Raw genomic sequence first — 18,864 nt, 5'->3', positions numbered from 1 at the left:
TGCATTATTTTTGCAAGCAGCAGCATACATTATCCCGTTAATTACAAACTGGTTAAAACAGGTGTACAGCTGAGCTTGCTCAATGTCTGTCAATGCACTGCTTTAAGATTTTTGTTTAATCTGGGATAAAGATTGTTTTTGGCTTATAGGAAACACTGTTGGCCTTTTCTTTTTTAAACAGTTCTGCTTCAACTGAATCAATGCACCACTGTCCAACTAATGGACACATTACGTGCAAATTACATTGGTTTTAGCAGGTTGTAAACCTTGCCATAAGACACAAATTAATAAAACAGACAACGTATACTTACAATAAACAAGTTTATATTTACAAAAAAAAATCAATTTAATCCTTACAGAATTTCTATTAAGACAAATATGAGTCTGTTCCACAGCAGCTTAAGAAACACTTTACACCAATGTACAGACTTCTAAACAGAGCTCTGAACAGCTGTACTCACGGTTGGCAGAGCAAAGTCCCAGTACACTGTTAATTATAATGTAATCTGATATGGCAACAGAGAGACAAGAATCTAGATCAAATTAACTAAGCTGTGATGTCTCTGCAGCAACCATTGACATATTGGCAACTGATGGTAAATAGGTCATTTGCAGACGTAGTAAAAAATGTGAGGTGAGTAAATTGAAATATATAAACAAATTTATTATTTTCTTGTCCGCAGGGGCACATCCACAGTAGTAATGGCAAAGCTTGCTCTGCAAAGGAGCAATGCAGTGCTAAAATGTCTGCTTCTTGCTGATCTGAAATTGGAGTTTTTCTTCAAGTGCACAGACAGAGGCATACGTTTCTGCTAAATTTCAAACTGCGCTTCCATCTGTTCAAGGTAAAATGGTGGCAGACACAAAACTCAACACAAACATTAAACTCATTCACCACCCAAACGAAATCCTTCGCCCCAGTTGTGTCTTCCTGCCCCAAACCCAGCCTGTTCCTGAGGAGCTGCTCTTCTAGTGGGAGGTGCCCCAAAGCCCGACACCCCTCCCCTCCTGTTCGGGAAGAATCTGTACCTGCAGAGAGAACACAGGAAAACGGGGTCATGCTCACACAAACTTGACCAGTAAAAAGATACTTCTGCTAAAACTATGGGCTCTGGTATGACTTACAATATCTCTGGTGTTGAGAGGAAGGCCCGTCCACCGAGATCAATGGGATATTTAAACATAAGGAAGAAGTAGAGGTGACCAACTAAGTTTCCAATCAGCTCATTCAGAAAACTGCAAAAGAAAACATTCATTCACACAAAAGAAGTATTTCAAACAGTTTGGAAAACTTAATATTGACAAGATGTTACGGACGAGCCACCGATGATGAAATTGAAACCCAGGATCACCCAAGGTAGATAGTGTGCCTAAAAAACATGCTCAGGTTAAAGAATGAATTAAATACAAGTAGGGGCCTATACAATGTTGTTTAAATGTACCTTAAATCTTGTTCCAAACCAGAAAGAGACAATAGTGTCCTTGTTGAACTGCGCCCAGACGTACAGCACGGACATAATGAGTGGGATCATCAGCAGCTGAAACAACAAACTCTTTTTATTTCAATGTTACTAAATTTAGGATGCCTAAAAATGTATGGTGTGAAAGTGTCTTACCTGCATGTCCATGAGTAGCCCAATTATCTATAGTTAGAGTCAAGGACGTTACAATAATAGAGTTGCTTGACTCAAAGCTGCCACCTTGTGCCTTATTTTACTGTGCAAGCATTATGTGAACCCAATGCCCCCTGTTTACCTTATGTGAACGTAATCTACTTTATGTTAGGGAAACATTTGGCTCAACCTTAGATAGTACTTGCAACAGACTAACTGTACCTGCTACTTTCAAATAGAGAGGATAACAAGCAGCACAAGCCAGCGAAAAGATAGGCTGGACCTCTCTGCCGCATATGACCTAGATTAGGTTTCTCTCCATTGCAGGGGTAGACTGACTCTGGGCACTGGCACAGAGCCACCCTGACATGGCACCGTGCTGCAGTGGGAGTAGAGCACAAAAGATTGGAGAATAGAAGTGGGGAATGGACAACAAAAAAGTAGCACAAAGAACAAGATGAGAGGAAAGGAAAGGATAAATAGCCTGAGGAAGTGTTACTACATATAATGCTACTCAGCTTAATCTGAGCAAAAACAATCATTTTAAAGGATACAACAATGCAGAGCCAGTTGAAGGTGAGCATGAAAACATAGTCTGCAGTTCTGCCATCAAAAGCCCCTGTTCAAAAAAAAAAATCAAGACAAAGTTGTACGTAGCAGAAATACATGCCACTTGCACCAACCCACTTCACACAGCCTAAAGCTCATTTTATCTATAATATTATTTTATATTATATTTCACCGTTTCAGCTGCTCTACCTGAATCTTTACAAACCAATAAACTAATGGTACTTTCAGAACACAATGGGATAATCAGTTCATGGGTGTTAAAGAAAATACAGTGTCTAATTTCCTTTTGAGTTGACAACAATCATGTGGATAGAAAGTCCTTACCTGTTTCTAGTCTTGTGGAGTAGTGGTAGAGAAAATAGAGATTGACCAAGTAAAGAAATCCTGTGTTTGGGTAGATTGGAAAGTATAGGGTGGACGTTACAGGCCTCCATAGCTGCAACAGACAAGGTCAATGTCAATTTAAACTATTGCATTATTAACATCAAACAGTGATGTCTAGTATTTTACACATTAACCACGAGTTACTGGCACAACGTGTAAATTGAGAAACTAAAGGTTTGATCAAAATTCACAAGCCAATTAATATGTTAAAGCATGTATTGTTTCATGTGAAGTGTAGAAAAGTGAAAGTAAAACAAATCTGCAAAAAACATACAATATTTACACCCTGTATGATGCGATACACATAGATGTAATTAAACTGGTGATGTTAACACTTTTTTTTTATTTCATCATCTTTTTTTATTCAACATAATCAGTGTTTGGCCGTGTTTTAAATCTAAATCTAAATAGAACCTTCAACATTGCAAATTGAGTGACAAAGAAGAGAAGAAGACTGCAGACTTGCCATTCTAATTCTGCTTTTACTATAAGTAAAAGATTAACCTTATACTATTGGTCGCATTATAACCCACAGATTGCATCAAACTGAAGTTATCTGTGGATCCGTTTGTAATAATCCTTACGACAGCCTCAGTAGTACATACATTGTGTTTTTTGCCATTTATTTTTTTGCAGCAACATCTAGTCGCAATTTCCAGAAAATTATCTGAGTAAATATGACAGGAATAGACCGAAAAAGTAAAAATTAAAGCAATAATATAATGATTTGACAGCATCCGGAAGTCCTTGTATACGTTGCGTTCTCCCATTGGTTGGTTACAAAGCTAAGGCCTTTCAGGAGCTCGCTAGCCACCTGCTAACTGATTTATAACAACAAAAACAAAATAAGATTGCGATTTAAGGATAAGCCACTTACGTGAAATCTACTGAAGAACATCTGTGGTGCCAGCACAAGGTTCATTGGATTAATTAATCCCAGTTTCCCAATGAAGGGAACAATTACGGATCCAGCAAACCATGATCGGGTGATTAAAGGGATGCTTCTGAACCAGTCACCGATATCTGACATCTTTCCATACAATCACAACCAAATCTATTTCCCCAAGTCTCTGTTGATTTGGAGGAAAGTCGACCCAAACCCCCCAAAAGACTGTGTTTTTCGGCTAATCAGACTCGCTTCTAGGCTAGTTTACATGACGTGGCTAATCAGCTAGCTGTAGATAGCATCATTACCAAAAACATAGCGATGGATCCTGTTTGGCTTTCAAAATAAATTACCATTGAAATATAATAAAATGAATGCAATATGATCTTCCTCTTAAGTTTAGTATCTAGTATATACGTGAAGTGCCCTTACAATTTGTAAGTATATATTTTTTGCCGTTTTGTCATAAGTAGATTGATTTTTGGGTTAGTTTAGTAAAACGATACATTTATTATGAAAATACATAGACGGATGTAGCTACAGAAGTGCTGGATGTAGTTTTATGTAAACTCGAATCATATCAAGGGAAAGAAGCACAGAAAGATCGAGTTGTTGGTCGAGGGGTAGTAAGTTAGTATTCAACAGGTGGAGGTGGCAACACACAACAAAAACAATCTTTATGCTTGTGCGCTTGAAAACAATGCTCTTATCTCTAATGTGGTATCCATTAGAACTACATATCCCACCAGTCTTTTGTGTATTTACTCCTTTTGAGGTTGGGAAGTCTAGCGTTGCCAACATTTATGTATCACAAAGTAACTACGCAAATATGAAATTGAGTTGCCACGTTTGCACCACTTCTTAATGTCTGTGATTAATTTTAACCTTAAAGAAGTTTAAAGATCTGAATTCTGAAATACGAGCTCTTTTTTAAATTTCGCGCTGTTTGTGCCGCCTGCAGAGATTATTGGTTAGCTTTGTTAGCTTTATATCTTGACTAGTGTATTGTGGGTGTTGACATGGTGTTGACCGACAAGATAGATTCCCTAACGCTCAGTTATATTGAGTAGCTTACATTTAGTAGTTTTTCACGATGCAAGTGACTGATATTGGGAACAAAGAAGATGGGAAGATCTGGCACAGAAAGCCTACTTCGGCAAAAGGGTGAGAATTGTGAATTGTTTCAAAGTCTTTAGCCAGCAGCTAAATACTATGTAATAATCTTGGATGATTTTAAGTAGGTTATGCATTAATCAATTCTAATTGTAACGTTATTTACCGGTGCTTCACCACACACCTGTTGATCTCTGTTTATTCGGACTTGATAACTTTATGCAGCCTTCCAGTCTTGTGTATGAAGCACTATTTGTTATCTACCCTTGCGTTAAAGTGATTGGTTTTACTCATGTGCTGTTGTCTCTTTCAGGCTGATGGTGACAGTGGTACGCACTGTACAACAGGCTAAGACGGTGCGCTTCCTCCATGTTGCCTTTGACACCACAGGAGAGTCCTTTATCGCTGGAGATCACCATGGAAACATCTATGTGATTGACATTGGGAGAAACAGGTGACTTTGCCTGTTTGTGTAAACACAAGACCATAAGGGCCTCACCCGTCGGATCTATACATTTAACAATTAGGATACTTTATTAATCCACAAGGGATTTAGTTCAGTTGCTGTAGCCCAGTAAAATATAACATTAAAATTCAATAGAAAACAAAACAAATAAAAGCAATAGTTTTACTGTTAGTTTCATGTAAATCTTACTAAATCAATCTGAAATTCTCTGCTGATTACAGAGTATGATTCTGACAGTGTTGCAACAGTGGTCCATCTTGTTTCTTGTTATGTGTTCTCTTTGGGACAGATTTCGACTGGTGCAGAAGACAGGACAGGCATGCACTGCTCTGGCATTTACTCTCCGCCGAACCACAGAGTTCCTTGTGGCTTTTGCAGACTACACTGTTAAATGTTTTGATAAAGGTGGGCTGGGCACAATGTGTAAATCTGTACAAACATCTCAGTGTAAATATTTTAACATGATCTCTATTGTCTTTGGACAGACACAAAGCAGCTTGTGAGTTGGATGCGTGGCCACGATGGAGCAGTTTCATCCATTTCTGTTCACAGTTCAGGCAGATATGCCATCACCTCCTCCTTAGACACAGCTCAGCTCTGGGACCTGGACACCTTCCAGAGAAAGCGGAAGCTCAACGTTAGACAGTCTGTTGGCATACAGAGGGTAAGGATGCTAAATCCAAAATGACACATTTGAAAAATACATTTACACAGTATGAGCATTTCAATGAGGTTCAGCAACCTGTTTATGCTGCTTGAGATGGAGATGAGATGGAGAATGTTTTTCAGTATTTTTGACTAATTAGTAATTACATAATAATATTACTGAAAATGCTCTTTTTATAGGTGTTTTTCCTGCCACTTAGCAACACTATACTCAGCTGTTTCAGTGATGACTCCATCTTCGCTTGGGAAAGTGATACTTTGTCCTGCAAATACCAGTTGCCTGTCCCAGACTGTGGACCACGAATCTCATACAAGGCTTTTGCTGTCACACGGTACTGGCTTTTTGCCTCTTAATGTAAATCAAGGGAACAGCTCACAAACAAATTTATGGCAGTTGACCTAACCTCATTCTAATGTATTAAAAGGGATGGTAAGTCCCTTGTATCAGCCGGACGGTCCAACCTACTGCATCTTTGGTGTCTGGAGAATAAACAACTGACCAGGGTGATTCAGATGCCCTCACAAGTTCGAACAATCCGACATCTTGAATTCCTACCTGACGCTTTTGACAGTGGAGCAAACCAGGTGAGACACAATTGTATTTGAAGTATGTACTTATTCATGTTGATGTTTTATGGATTGATTTTATCCGCCTTCTTGTAATTGTATTTGATTGTGAAGCACTTTGAATTACCTTGTGTATGAATTGCGCTCTACAAATAAGCTTGCCGTGCCATTTCAGATGCTGAGAACAGCACTCACTATCTCCAGCTTTTCTCTGTTTTAGACGCTGGGTGTGTTGAGCCAGGATGGCGTAATGCGTTTCATCAACATCCACACTTGCAAGCTTCTGTTTCAAATTGGTTCTCCTGACAATGCTATAACTACTGTGACAGTGGGTCCCAATGGTAGACATGTTGTTGCTATAATGGATAATGGTGGCATCAATATCTACAGTGTGCAGAGTCTGACTGAAGAATTAAACCAGGTACCACTTGGTGTAAGATCGTAGTCACAAACATATTGGTTTCAGATACATAATACATTTTATAATCAATATCCTTATAAATGTGTCTGTTCCTTTTGCAGCCTCCAAAGTCTCAGGTGGTGGTCACAGGCAAGGAAACTGTACAGACTGTGCCAAAGGTGAAAGTTCGCTCAGGTGCGGTGCAGAAAACGGCACAATTTTCAGGGAGACGGACAAAAGCAAAGAGCCTGAAGCCTGGTGACACAGCTGTCGATGATAAAGAAGTAAACATGGTGACTAACTGTCATTTGAGACTAGAATGTAAATAAAATAAGATGTGTGTCTTTAGAATGAACTGCCGGCTGGTTTGAATAGAAAGCGACTGGTGGCTATGTTAAAAGCATTTGGAGAATATCCAGCTAAATACAGGTGAAGACATCTTTGGTGTTGTAATGACTCACTGTCCGTGCACGGATTATTATTTTATGTGGCTGCTTTTCACAGAATGTTTGTGTGGCGATCTTTGCTGTTTCTGCCCGAAAACTATGCAGCGTACAGCAGTTTGACTGACAAGGGTCTCCACACCGCATACCTCGCTCTGGGTGATAAATATCCCATCAAAAGCCAGAAACTACAGCGGGGACTGCAAAGGTGGGATTCTTGCTCCAAGGTTTCATAATATGAACTCCTGCCTAAGTACCTAAACAAGGCTTCCCTCCTTCTCCACAGAGTTTTGTCTGCTCTGGCACACTGGGCAGCCATCTTTGGGGAGGTGGAGTATCTTCCTCTTGTGGCCTTCCCATTTGTGAAGCTTTTTCAGAACAATCCCATGCTTTGCTTTGAGGTGGTTGCCACAATTATAGGTATGTGTTTTATTTTGTTTCGTTTTTAAATCATTTTCAATGATGACCTGCCTTGATCTGCCCTTTTATGCTACATGTACTTTTGTGATTAAGTACATTGACATTTCTTTTCATAGTAAACTGGTGCCAGCACTGGTTTGAATATTTCCCAAATCCTCCACTCAACATCTTGAGCATGGTTGAAAATGTCCTGGCCCATCACGACAAAGAACTCTTGCAGCACTTGGTGGACTGCGGCATCACTTCACAGGTATCAACACCCAATATGTAAATTTCATTCTCAAATGAAACCTTACATTTGCCGTTTCTACTATTTTGACAGCTATATGTGTGGCCATTGCTCGAAACCCTGTTCTCTGAGGTCCTCACTCGAGATGAGTGGCTTCGACTTTTTGACAACATTTTCACCAATCACCCATCATTTCTGCTTATGACCTGTGTGGCCTATATCACATGTAGTCGCGAGCCTCTGCTACAGTGCGCTCAAAAACAAGACTTTGAGGTAACCTTTTTCAATAAGGTATTATGTTTGTCATAATTTACCTGTTTTTGACCATATCTCTTGTGGATTATTTTGCATTTTTATTTCAGTATTTCTTTCACCATCGTAACAATCTGGATGTTGGAGCCATGATAAAAGAAGCATATCGTTTGATGAGCAACACACCAGCGGACATTCATCCAAAGAAGATGCTTTCTGACTTCTCACCACTCACACAGGGACAGTATCCAATCTTCAATCAATACCCTGAGTTCATCGTGGAGTACCAAAGTCGTGAAAGGGAGAAGATACGGCTGCAGGAGATGGAGTATTTGCGTGAAAGGTGAAAGAGAAATTAAATAAATCGAGCATGCTTGAGTGGGATAATCTTTTGCTTTCTTAGGCAGGAGTTGTCGGCAATGCATGCCGAATTTGTACGTCGACGAGCTGAAGAAGAGACCTACTATGCACAGCAGGTTGGTAGAAATGTGTGTATGTAAAGCCACATTGCGGAAAATCTAAGCGTATTGCTAAAGCACAAGAGCAACTTAACTCATAAAACCCCAAGAAATAAATAAATGGGCTCCAAATGCTCTGCTAAAATGCTATTTTTCGCAGTGGGTTATTAAAGTAAAATTGCCTAATACTGTACATTTCAATTGATTTATAAACTTTTTTCTTGAGCTTAGGAGCTGCTGCAGAAAACTGAAGAACAGCGCAGGAACGTCCTAGCACAAGAAGAGGACAAGCTGACTGAGCAAAGAGCAAAGTAAACCTGATGATTCAACTAATAAATACAATGTATGAAGCAGGGATTTAATGCCTGTGATGTTTGGTGTTTTGTGCAGGTTGGCGGCCATGAAGAGGGAGCTAAAGGTGAAAGAGCTGCAGCTGCTCGATGCGTCCAGAAGACGTTTTCTGAAACACCAACAGGAAGTGAAGGCATCGCAAATACAGAAGCTGGACACAGAGATCAATAGAAAGGTTCATCTATTGATTCCTAGACAAAGCACTGAATATTCAGTCACATAATTATAAACCTACATCAACAGATGGATCTACGTGATCAAGAAACAGCTGCAGCCATTGAGGATCTGGAAGTGAGGCAGATGGAGCTAGAGGCTCAAAGGAGACGACTTGAAGAGGTCTCAAATGCTTGTCCTTTTGCTTGTCATCCCCATCACTTAGGCTGTTTTCCTTTGTTTTTAATGTACTTCATGCACTGTGTTTTCTGGTATTAATTCACTCTCTAGATTCTTAAATTGTACTTCTACATATGCTTTTACTTTGGCTGATGTTTATGTGTCTCTTAATAAGAATATCGTATTCTATCTTCAAACAATGTGTTCTTTTATATCTCATTTAGCACCTGTTGAAAGAGCAGGACCAAACTGAGCGAAGAGTCGGGGATGAGGTGACCATACGGTTGAGAAAAGCAGAACGGGAAAATGAGAGCATTGCACAACAACTCCACAAACCAAACAAAAACATCCAGGTAATGTTACTACAAATCATGTACTTTTTTTATTGTCATTATTATATTATACAGAGAAATCACGTAGATCAGATGGAGGGTTTGTCCTGAGCCGCTGCGACTCGGTGCGTCACCATTATGGGCCAACCAACATGTACAAGATCTATCTGTTGTAAAATAAAAAAAACAATGTACAGATATACCTGAAACAAGACAATCATATTTTTGCTGTGTGTTATCAAGTACAGCACAGAAAAGATGCAAAGGAATAAATAACATATATTAACTTGGTGAAATGCTGCACCGTTGCACATTTTTGCAGCTTTGTTTGTGACTCCGCATAATCTTAATTGCTACCTTCTTAATTGAAACCAGGATCATGAGGCGTCCCTGGCAGAGGCGTGTCAGCTGGATGTAAACTTGGTCTGGGAGCGTGAGGTGCTGGAGCATTTGGAGCAGGATGAGGCTGAGCAGAGCAGACAGAGGGCGAGGCTGACAGAGATTCACTGGCAAACAGAGGCAGAGGAGAGCAGGCTGACGGACACCGTGAGAGCGGTTGCAGGGAAGAAGGTGTGGACAACCAGAGCTTCTTTTAAAATATTGAAAGGAAAACGTAAACCTCTAATCATTTATGTGCTTTAGTGGGAAGAAGTGATGAGCTCCAGAGCACGGTTTACAGAGCAACATAAACCCTTGTCTCCAGGAAAAACAGGTTTGAGTACAATACGACTATTAACTAACTATCTAGGAGGGTCTGGAGCTATTGGGCCTCTCAATAAACTTAACCATCTGTTATACTGGGTAAATAAAGGCACCATACACAATGCCTCTGATTTATGACAAATCTTTTGTTTTGTTTTGTTGAGTTGAGGATAAGATAGTAATTCCACTTTTTACTGAAATAAGTCGGTTTGGACCTTTTGAAGTCGTGAATGCCCCAAGCCACACTGTCAAACATACCTTCCATACAAACAAAGTGTAGCCAATGTGGGTTGACCCTGGGGGGTTTATATTAACACTGCCTTCATACATTGTACCTAGCTAAATTTAGTACAGTGTAATCTGCTTTTTAACAATCTGTAATAATAACTAGTACCTATGTAGGAATGATATAACTTTTAGAGTTTATTTGGTCAGACACTAGGATTAGAGATGTTGAAATCTTTACCTGAAAGTTATGCTAGTAACACAAGTAGACACAATGAACGTTACTAAGCTGACAACGGAACAATGTGTGTTAGTACTTTGGAGGTACATAATGTAATAACACATAAGACCCTTGTTACCAAAACGTCATATACAGTACTTATAATTCAATACAATACAACCCCTGTTTAAGTTTTGCTGCATGAAATTATTAAAAGCAGCAATTGTTTTTTTACAGTGGGGCTCCCTGACTGTTTGCATGGTCATTTCGAGCTAACGTAGATACTTAATTGATCCCGAAGGAAATAGAAAAATGTCTCTAATGTCTGAGTGTGGCATATATTGTCATAAGAGTTTTCTCGTCTATTTTTACAGCCGGCCACATAGATCGATCATCTCATTCCTCAAAGGGACTCCCTCATACTTCAAACGGCACCGCTGAGGTCAACCTTCCCAGTACCAGTGCTGCATGTTTGACCCAGAAACACAGCAGTGCAGCCACTCCCCGGCAACAGGGGGCTGCTATGGTGTGTCTGAACAGCAGCTCGCCGACCGAGAGCACGTCCACCAACTGTAAGTATTCAGGATCATCTAGAAATCAATGGTAAAATAATATTTTAAAAGAAAAAGTTTTGAAAAGACTTAGATGTTTTATGTATTTAAGCATTGTTTGAAGCAGATATCATTGCTTGTGTTATTAGAGTATACGAATTCATTGTTGTGATTAAACAAATTGAATAAGTGATTAAAAAGGGAAGCGTGCTAGTTGTGCAGAAACTATTTTGGTAACGATGACAACTGTACGCAAAACAATTGATGCAGAGCAGGAGAATCCATAGCCGAACTTCACACTATAGCATTAAGCATTGTATACCTGCTCTGTTGAGTGACCTAATGTATTTTTGTCATTTCCTCTTCAAGTCTCTCTGGACCGCGGTCGGGCGCAGCTGGACAACAGCGAGCGAGAGCTTCTAAAGGAAATCCGTGAATTGAGACAGAAACTGGCCTCACGGACTAAAGAAGGAAGTTCTTTGTCCTCTCACTCTGTCCACACACTGTCCTCGTCTGTTTCTCAGTGACTGTGTGACAACAATGTTTGTTTATTGTCCGTATGAGAAAGGCCTGCTTTTTAGGAGAATGTAACTTGTGTACATAGTCGTTGTTGGTTTATTTTTAAATTACTTGTGTTATTTATTTTTATAAAGTTTTTTTTTTTTTATCCCCACTGGCTTTTTTGTCATCATTGTAGGTAATACTTTCTCCACTGCTTAAAAAAACATGACGTGTATCAACATTCACGGCACTTGTAAAATCTTATATCAAGATAGAACTGGTCTTATCTTGCAATGTTAAAGCAATTGTGCCTGGACTCAATTAAGAATATACAAAAAAAGAAAACTCATTTCAGGAAGTCGGTATTCATGAACAGAAATTATACAAAATAACACATATCAATGTGGAAACCGCAATCTGGATCCACACCCACATGTGTGAACACTATCCCAGGTCCATCCCATATCATTTAGAAATTCCTTCCAGAAATTATTTATGAGCATGTTTCAGTCTGCCAGGGAGCTCTGAAAGCACCAGGTGTGAGTCTGTGACGTGAACTATGCTGACACCCATCTCCATACCTGTCACTCATTATGTTCTGACCTCCTCCCTTTAACATGACCTGACCTTTGCAGAGCTCTTGAGTTGAAGATCAATTACTTTAAACCAGCCAATAAAACAATACATAGCTTCGATAACAATCTCTTTTTTTCTTTTTCTTGTTACAACCACACAACTTTTTAAATAATTTACTTTTTCTGCTCCGTCTATTTGTAAATCATTGACTTTTCTCCACTGCTGCAGGGCCTGTCTGTCATCTCCAGTCATGTGTTAGACTCTTGCCTCAAGCAGGGGCGTGTTTTAAAGTTTTCCCCCTCGCTTCCTTTCAAAAAGCGGAACATTTTCAGCCTCCATGCAGGAACGTGCAGTCTCAGACCTAACTGGTTCATGTCAAGCATCTATTGGAGGACTTACAATGATATTTGCTCCTACAATTTCCCATGGATGCAAACGGTATCTCTCAATGGCAGAGAAAGGTAAGACCTCAGGGCAAGGTCAGGAGAAGGGTACAGGAATTGCGAGTACCGTCTTCCTCCAGTTTCAGTTTTTGGGTCAGCGGGCCCCTGCCGGACCTGAGCCACAATGAAGGCGCGCGGCTGGCAGTGGACGGGCTCCTCTCTCAGGGACTGGAGGGGTACCACGCTGCGCTCCAAACACAAGGAGAGGTGGACTTCCTGTCAGAGCGCGAGAAGAACTACTTTTTGGAAAATGGAAGTCACACAGATGGTGAGTAAACAATTAATAAATAATCATGTTGTTTACTCTGACATCGTATCGTGCTCCATTACAGTGGAGCCTGATGCGGATGCTGCTGATGGTAGTGACATGGAGTCTGAAAGCTTATCCTCCAGCTCTCATTCTGCTACACAGTGTCCCTCAGTGTTCAAAGACAGTGACACCACTGAAGCTGCTTTAAGATCAAAAGAAGGTACTGAGTCATATAGCACTATTTTCATCCAAAAACACAGTCCTGCTAAAATGATTCTTATTCTTTGTTATATAGCCTACTCACTTTGTGTAAAAAAAGAACAACAAATCAACCCGTTTGAAAAAAAAAATGTTTGTACAAGATATGAAATACACTTTAACAATAGTCATAGGCTGTTTATGACCATTTATTTATTGAATAAAATCGTTTTCATAGTTCATTGAAAAACTGGATCATTTTCAGCTTCCAAACACTTTTATTCGAACTCGTATGCTCCGTTTATTTTTTTTCTTGCATCTTAGATGAGGATGGTAGTTTTGAGTCCAATGAGCTGAATGTGGAGGCATATTTCAACACAGAGAAAAAGGCTGCTGGGCTCAAAGACGTGATCAGAGAGTTCATCAGAAAAGCTCAAAAGGTACTGAATGTTTTTGTGCCTGCATGTGCTTCTGCACACGCCTCATGTCTGTACTTGTCTTAATGTTGTATGTAATAGATCGTCTTGTGCCTTAAGGACAATTTAATTGAAGAGAAGAGACTTCACAGTTGATTATCATTTGATGCCATAACTAACATGTTACTGACTGTATCATTTTTTCCTGTGTAGTCCTTGGCAATAGTGACAGACAGCTTCAGTGACGTGGAGCTGCTGTGTGACCTTCTGGAGGCGAGTAAGAAGAGATTTGTCTCAGTTCATCTCCTTCTGGACCATTTAAACCTGAACATTTTCAGAGACATGTGGCAAGAGCTCAAACTCCAGGGCAAGGACTTCCCTGTAAGTTACACAATGTTCACTCCCACTATGTGCATAAATAAATAAAATAGTCAAATAAATTAATAAATTGTTCAATCCAACAAGAAACGCAGTTTGCCCTAAATGCAACATATGTTCAAACTTCTACGGGTAAAAACTTCTAACAGACCTCACATGGAAACACATTTTCATCCACTTTCCACAGGGAAAGAACGGTTCATTCTCTCCATTTTGCCATGTTATTGTGATGTTTACATAGGCGATCAAATATGCAGTGCTCAGCAGCATCTTACTAAAGAATGTATTAAGTAGCCTATAAAGACTGAAAAGGTTTAACACATGCTGGTGAACCTGAATTGTTAACACGTTTACCTGTAACATTACATGAGCTTTTTTTTTAAATGACAATTTAAATGTAATTAATTAATTGTATTTTTTTTTCTTTTTCCGTTTTTAAGAAATTCGCAGTTCACAGTGTTCAGGGACAAACCTTCTGCGCCCAGACGGGCAGGAAGCTAACTGGTCAAATTTCTGAAACGTTTATCATCACAGACTGGACAGAGGCTCTGACTGGCTCCTTTAGGTACGACGGACAAAATGTAATTATTTCTGTGTGCCATTTTTTTTGTTCACACCAGATTGTGTGTGTTGGTTCCATAGTTTCTCCTGGCTCTCTTGGCTGGTCCATCGGAATCTGGCTTTTCATGTTAAAGGCAGCGCTGCCACACATTTCCTTGAGGAGTTTGAAAGACTCTCTTCTTGTTCTACACCTATGCCTGGTTTCACAAATGTGCCTTTCACGCTGCCCATTAAAACACAGCCACACAAAAATACAGACCGGCAGAGGGGCAAGATTACAACAGGCCAGACTGACGTAGTCCGCATCTGGGACTGGATTGAAGATGGTCTAAACAGTCACACAAAGAAAAGGACACAAATGAACACCATCACACCGCAATTATCAAGACCTCTCAGGCAACCAGTAATGCAGCACATGTGCATGGAAAAGTTCAGGAAGCTACCAGTACAGGACGAAAGAGATGTTCTGCATAAACTTCACTCTCTAAGAAAGTCACAATATCAAAATAATTGGGTTCCACAAAATAGTGTTAACCAAGCGACAACAGGCAAAAGTGTAGTGGTGATTAAAGGGGCAGCTCGTCCAAATCCTGCTTTGCTCACTCATAGACAGGACAAAACTGTTGGTTCTGGCCAAAACAAGGACTTCAACGATCGGAATCCCCATGTTGCCCATGAAGATTACTGGGATCGGAGACAAAGCAGGACCGTCATGACACCTCCAGGCATTGCAGCAGGCATCAACAAACTCAGAGAAGAACGCTTCACTTCCCAAATCAAATCAAACCCCCCTAATAATCCAAAGGTTATGCACCGTTTCATGTCACAAGAGAAGAGTGAGCAATGTGTTCAGTCTCCCATAAACAGTTCTCAAGGGGCAGCTTACAGATTACAAACTACAGTAAAGTCCAGTGGAATGAAAATGCTGGACCAGTCCCCAAGACACCACTTCCTTCAGTCACAGACAATGCGATCCCCAACCACCAGCATTGCAACACAACCCAAACTTGAGTCTAATTTCTCACCAGCAACAAGAAACAAGGTGGCCCTGGAGCCAAAAGCCCCGTCGCAGGTGAAACCATCTTTAAGACTTGCCTGGATGACTCAGAATAACCCGGTGAGATCAGGACATGTGACACGACCAGTCTCCTTTTACGCCTATGACACAGTTCAGAAGATGGATGGACAGAGGCAGTTTCACAACGCCTCGACAAAACAATTAGCACGGAGCAAAAGCATGACCGAGAGACCAGCAACAAGCCTCAATTTTAAGTAGTCCACCGTTAAGACCATGAAGAAAATAGTGGTTTATTATAAGTCTTACATATGCAGTACAGTTTTACAACTTTTTACATTTTAAGAGTCATTAAATATCATGAATGTGTGTGTGTTTGAGTCTGAGTCACTGCTAACTGTAGGACCCTGTCCCACCAGCGCTGTCTGAAGCTCTGGACATGAACACTCGTCAAACTTTCTCCGTCTTGGGAATCCTCCTTCATCTTCTCTGGAATAAGATCCTCCGACATTACCTGAAAATAAACAGTTAAGAAAATAGTTTAATATATTTTAGCGCAGCTCAACAAGACTCTTACATTACTCATTTGATCTACCTCTGTCAGTCTCTGTATTGTCGTTTCTGTGGGGTTTAGATGTTGTAGTGCTTCATCACTCTCCTCCAGGGCCTTTTCACTGCGTTTTAGCACAAAGGAAGACTGCTGCTGCTGGAGGATTCTCAGCAAAAGTCTACAAAGGCAAAAGTCCAAGAACATGAATATATATATCTTGTACATTTGTGTGCTATAACAGGGTAAAATCGTACCTGGTCCTGATGAAACATATACAAGCCTTGAGCCAGTGCGTGTCCTCATCATCATTTGCAGCCTCGACTCCACTTTGCAATTTGGACACTTCACAACCATTAAGTGATTGGGATTCTGGGGAAAAGATTATAAATAGTTTTTCTAAATATTCTAAACTTTTCGACAACAATCTTAAAATGGTGCATACCTGCACCTGTAGTTTTATCACTCCCCAGCAGCTGCAAGCAAGTGCGTCCAAGGTCAAGCCAGTGCCAAGGGTTAAAGGGTAACAAGCTGCAAAGCTGCTGCAAGCACAATATCTTTGCTCCTACATCTCCAAAATTATGGAATATGCTGACCTGAACAAACACATTACCATATTATTTCATATGTATATTTAAAGGGGGAGGAAATGTAGATGATTATCAATGCGGTGCAGACCTTGAGCAAAAGGAGGCTTGTCATGTGACATGTGTTGGATGCCTCTTTGTTCTAAAAAGGTTACAAAAATAAAAGCATGACCACACATTCTGACAAATTATTTTTCTGATCATTAAATCATTAGGGCTGCAAAAAAGAAAATCACAAAAGTACCAGATGACATTGACACAATTTTTTGCAAACTCAACTAGACAAAAAAATCATGGAACTTATAAATAGCCTTGTTTTGCTCCTGATTTTGTGATGTTGTTTTGTTTTTAAGTTTAAGTTTTACATTTATTGCTGAAAAACAAATGCCTCACAGTTTTTAAATGTAATGGAACGGTTTAGTAAAAATATTGAAGTAATATTTAGTAATATAGCACAGCAAGCATACCCATATCTTGCACACTCGTATCACTTATCACAGGTAGTTTCAATATTGTTTCTACAGAAAATACTGGATGGTCACACAGTGTACAAGTAAAGATCCATTTGTAACATACAGTAAGTACAACAAATGCCTAAACAAAAACAAAAAAAATCACATACCAGTAACTCAACAAGCTCCAATGCCTTATCTTTCTGTCCCATGTTGATGCTGCATCGGGCCATTCCCTCCAGCACATCTCTCCTAATGTTCAAGTTGCTTTCAGAGATCCACTCTAGACATGCACGATATGCTTCAAAGGCTTTCTAGAGATAAAACGACAGGCATTTGTAATTCATGAAGCAATAACCAAAATGCTTGATCACTTTCAATCAATACACACCTGATGCTCTCCCTTTCTCACAGCCAAGTCACCCCTGAATTTCATCACTTTCTGTTTCTCCAAGGAATCGTCTGTATCTAGAGCAGCATCCGCACAAAACCACTGCGCACGGATACGAAATAACATGGACAAAATGGTTACAACACATGATCACGACCCTGATTCAAAACACTGGTTACAAGCAGTTATTATGTACGTGCATGCTTGTAGACTCAGTTTAGCTCCACTGGCTTTCGCTGATAAACTCATCTATTTGGACGAGAAAAGATGCATTAGCTGTCGGGCTCACCTGAGATTCGCAAACTTTGGCGTTATACGATTTTAGCGTTTCTGACACTTTGTCCCTCTCCTCCAAGAACATGGAGTCGTCAAACGTGCTACCAAAAAGCTCCATCTTAAAGGCAGTTACAAACAAACAGATGATTTAACTTGTGGTTTCAAAACTTGGAAAGCAAGCGTGTTTACAGTGGTTTACAGTCAGAGCCCCACGCAGCTGTTGACGTACGTCTTTATAAAAGGCCCGCCGCCACGTGGGACATGATACAAAGGTTCCGCGAGCAGTTCTTAATGTAACTTTTCCAAATTCACTTTTCAGATTTTACTATTTATATTTTCTCTGAGAAACCCCGTAATAGCACGATCTTTTTATTATTATTTATGTATTTTTTAATAAGGCTGCTACATCACCATATCAACTGTATTGTCCAAGAAGACCTGCTTCAGCAATAAACTATTACTGGACACTTTTGGGCATGCTTGTAAATGCTTTACTAATTAAAGCTGGAAGATAGAAGTAGAACTAGTGCAGTTTATTTTGTGGGTGCTCCTACTTGCTTCACTAAGTTGTACACTGCGTTCCAAATTATTATGTATCTTGTATTTCAGTGTCAAAAAGGTAAAAAAAAAAGTTTTTCAATTAAACTCATGGATGGTATTGTGTCCTTTTTAATAAAGGCTACTACATCAGGGCTCTCTGAATCACTGACATCAATCTCAGACGCCTAGGATGATTAGTTGTCAGGTTAAGCCCAGTTGAGGGAAAACTGCTGAAAAAGGACTTTCCACACTATTAACCAGACCCTCATTTTTAAGCAATATGGGAAAGAAAAAGTATCTCTGCTGATGAAATAGTTGAATGCCTTGGTATGAAAATCTTTGATATTTCATGCAAGATTAAGCATAATCATCGTACTGTTGAGAGATTTGTGGCTGATTCAAAGCACACACGGGTTTGTGCAGATAAAGGCGAAATATGGACGGTTTCTGCCAGACAAATATATCAGATTAAGAGAACAGCTGCTACAAAGCAGCAAACAGGTATTTCAAGCTGCTGGTGCCTCTAGAGTCTCCCGAACATCAAGGTGTAGG

At 39.9% G+C, this 18,864-nt stretch overlaps 4 protein-coding genes across 6 annotated transcripts in view; 2 read left to right on the top strand and 2 right to left on the bottom strand.

The window, feature by feature from the left end:
• The window catches only part of tbc1d31 (TBC1 domain family, member 31), a 30,997-nt gene extending 19,162 nt beyond the window's left edge, over positions 1 to 11,835 (top strand). The window contains exons 2-24 of one of the 2 annotated variants that reach the window (XM_079562343.1): positions 4,535 to 4,617; positions 4,880 to 5,020; positions 5,322 to 5,437; positions 5,518 to 5,696; positions 5,879 to 6,030; positions 6,124 to 6,283; positions 6,486 to 6,686; positions 6,788 to 6,949; positions 7,015 to 7,094; positions 7,170 to 7,316; positions 7,395 to 7,528; positions 7,645 to 7,778; positions 7,851 to 8,030; positions 8,120 to 8,352; positions 8,413 to 8,485; positions 8,699 to 8,778; positions 8,858 to 8,993; positions 9,062 to 9,154; positions 9,376 to 9,504; positions 9,859 to 10,053; positions 10,126 to 10,195; positions 11,005 to 11,202; positions 11,551 to 11,835. In XM_079562343.1, the coding sequence (XP_079418469.1) occupies positions 4,547 to 4,617; positions 4,880 to 5,020; positions 5,322 to 5,437; positions 5,518 to 5,696; positions 5,879 to 6,030; positions 6,124 to 6,283; positions 6,486 to 6,686; positions 6,788 to 6,949; positions 7,015 to 7,094; positions 7,170 to 7,316; positions 7,395 to 7,528; positions 7,645 to 7,778; positions 7,851 to 8,030; positions 8,120 to 8,352; positions 8,413 to 8,485; positions 8,699 to 8,778; positions 8,858 to 8,993; positions 9,062 to 9,154; positions 9,376 to 9,504; positions 9,859 to 10,053; positions 10,126 to 10,195; positions 11,005 to 11,202; positions 11,551 to 11,708 (3,222 nt within the window). In that variant the 5' untranslated portion in view covers positions 4,535 to 4,546 and the 3' untranslated portion in view covers positions 11,709 to 11,835. Of the gene's footprint in view, positions 1 to 4,451; positions 4,618 to 4,879; positions 5,021 to 5,321; positions 5,438 to 5,517; positions 5,697 to 5,878; positions 6,031 to 6,123; positions 6,284 to 6,485; positions 6,687 to 6,787; positions 6,950 to 7,014; positions 7,095 to 7,169; positions 7,317 to 7,394; positions 7,529 to 7,644; positions 7,779 to 7,850; positions 8,031 to 8,119; positions 8,353 to 8,412; positions 8,486 to 8,698; positions 8,779 to 8,857; positions 8,994 to 9,061; positions 9,155 to 9,375; positions 9,505 to 9,858; positions 10,054 to 10,125; positions 10,196 to 11,004; positions 11,203 to 11,550 lie in introns of those variants that run through there. The other variant, XM_079562342.1, reaches the window with a different exon arrangement.
• Positions 303 to 3,756, bottom strand: derl1 (derlin 1). The gene is made up of 8 exons (XM_079562350.1): positions 3,445 to 3,756; positions 2,508 to 2,619; positions 2,168 to 2,232; positions 1,617 to 1,643; positions 1,443 to 1,538; positions 1,318 to 1,370; positions 1,126 to 1,236; positions 303 to 1,029 (listed from the first exon to the last, which is right to left on the bottom strand). Exons 1-8 carry the CDS (start codon positions 3,595 to 3,597, stop codon positions 888 to 890), a joined length of 759 nt encoding a protein of 252 aa, XP_079418476.1. The 5' UTR covers positions 3,598 to 3,756; the 3' UTR covers positions 303 to 887.
• Positions 11,836 to 11,997: 162 nt separating the features above from the next.
• Positions 11,998 to 15,780, top strand: LOC306966040 (protein FAM83G-like; the record flags this gene model as incomplete). The annotated part of the gene is made up of 6 exons (XM_079560674.1): positions 11,998 to 12,969; positions 13,034 to 13,171; positions 13,474 to 13,589; positions 13,779 to 13,946; positions 14,384 to 14,508; positions 14,586 to 15,780. The coding sequence occupies exons 1-6, from the start codon at positions 12,684 to 12,686 to the stop codon at positions 15,778 to 15,780; spliced, it is 2,028 nt and encodes a 675-aa protein (XP_079416800.1). The 5' UTR covers positions 11,998 to 12,683.
• cUnh8orf76 (chromosome Un C8orf76 homolog) lies at positions 15,027 to 17,975 on the bottom strand. Of its 2 annotated transcripts, XM_079562348.1 has the most exons (8): positions 17,786 to 17,975; positions 17,497 to 17,598; positions 17,276 to 17,419; positions 16,745 to 16,795; positions 16,512 to 16,662; positions 16,324 to 16,438; positions 16,115 to 16,247; positions 15,027 to 16,033 (listed from the first exon to the last, which is right to left on the bottom strand). In XM_079562348.1, exons 1-8 carry the CDS (start codon positions 17,888 to 17,890, stop codon positions 15,878 to 15,880), a joined length of 957 nt encoding a protein of 318 aa, XP_079418474.1. In that variant the 5' UTR covers positions 17,891 to 17,975; the 3' UTR covers positions 15,027 to 15,877. The 2 variants fall into 2 exon arrangements, with proteins under 2 accessions (XP_079418474.1, XP_079418475.1); XM_079562349.1 differs by lacking the exon at positions 16,745 to 16,795.
• Positions 17,976 to 18,864: the final 889 nt, after the last annotated feature.

Source organism: Gobius niger (assembly GCF_951799975.1).
Source record: "Gobius niger genome assembly, chromosome: 8".
NCBI classification, from domain to species: domain Eukaryota; kingdom Metazoa; phylum Chordata; class Actinopteri; order Gobiiformes; family Gobiidae; genus Gobius; species Gobius niger.
This window is presented reverse-complemented; position numbering and strand designations above follow the sequence as displayed.

Coding starts and splice junctions, on each gene's coding strand:
- derl1 (XM_079562350.1), bottom strand. CDS start 3,597: ATGTCAGATATCGGTGACTGGTTCAGAAGCATCCCTTTAATCACCCGA. Junction 1,644..2,167: donor TCAACTGGCTCTGCATTGTT/GTATCCTTTAAA, acceptor CTCTAACTATAG/ATAATTGGGCTACTCATGGA. Junction 1,237..1,317: donor AATTTCATCATCGGTGGCTC/GTCCGTAACATC, acceptor TTTCTTTTGCAG/TTTTCTGAATGAGCTGATTG.
- cUnh8orf76 (XM_079562348.1), bottom strand. CDS start 17,890: ATGGAGCTTTTTGGTAGCACGTTTGACGACTCCATGTTCTTGGAGGAG. Junction 16,796..17,275: donor TGGAGCTTGTTGAGTTACTG/GTATGTGATTTT, acceptor TAACCTTTTTAG/AACAAAGAGGCATCCAACAC. Junction 16,439..16,511: donor TGATAAAACTACAGGTGCAG/GTATGCACCATT, acceptor TCTTTTCCCCAG/AATCCCAATCACTTAATGGT.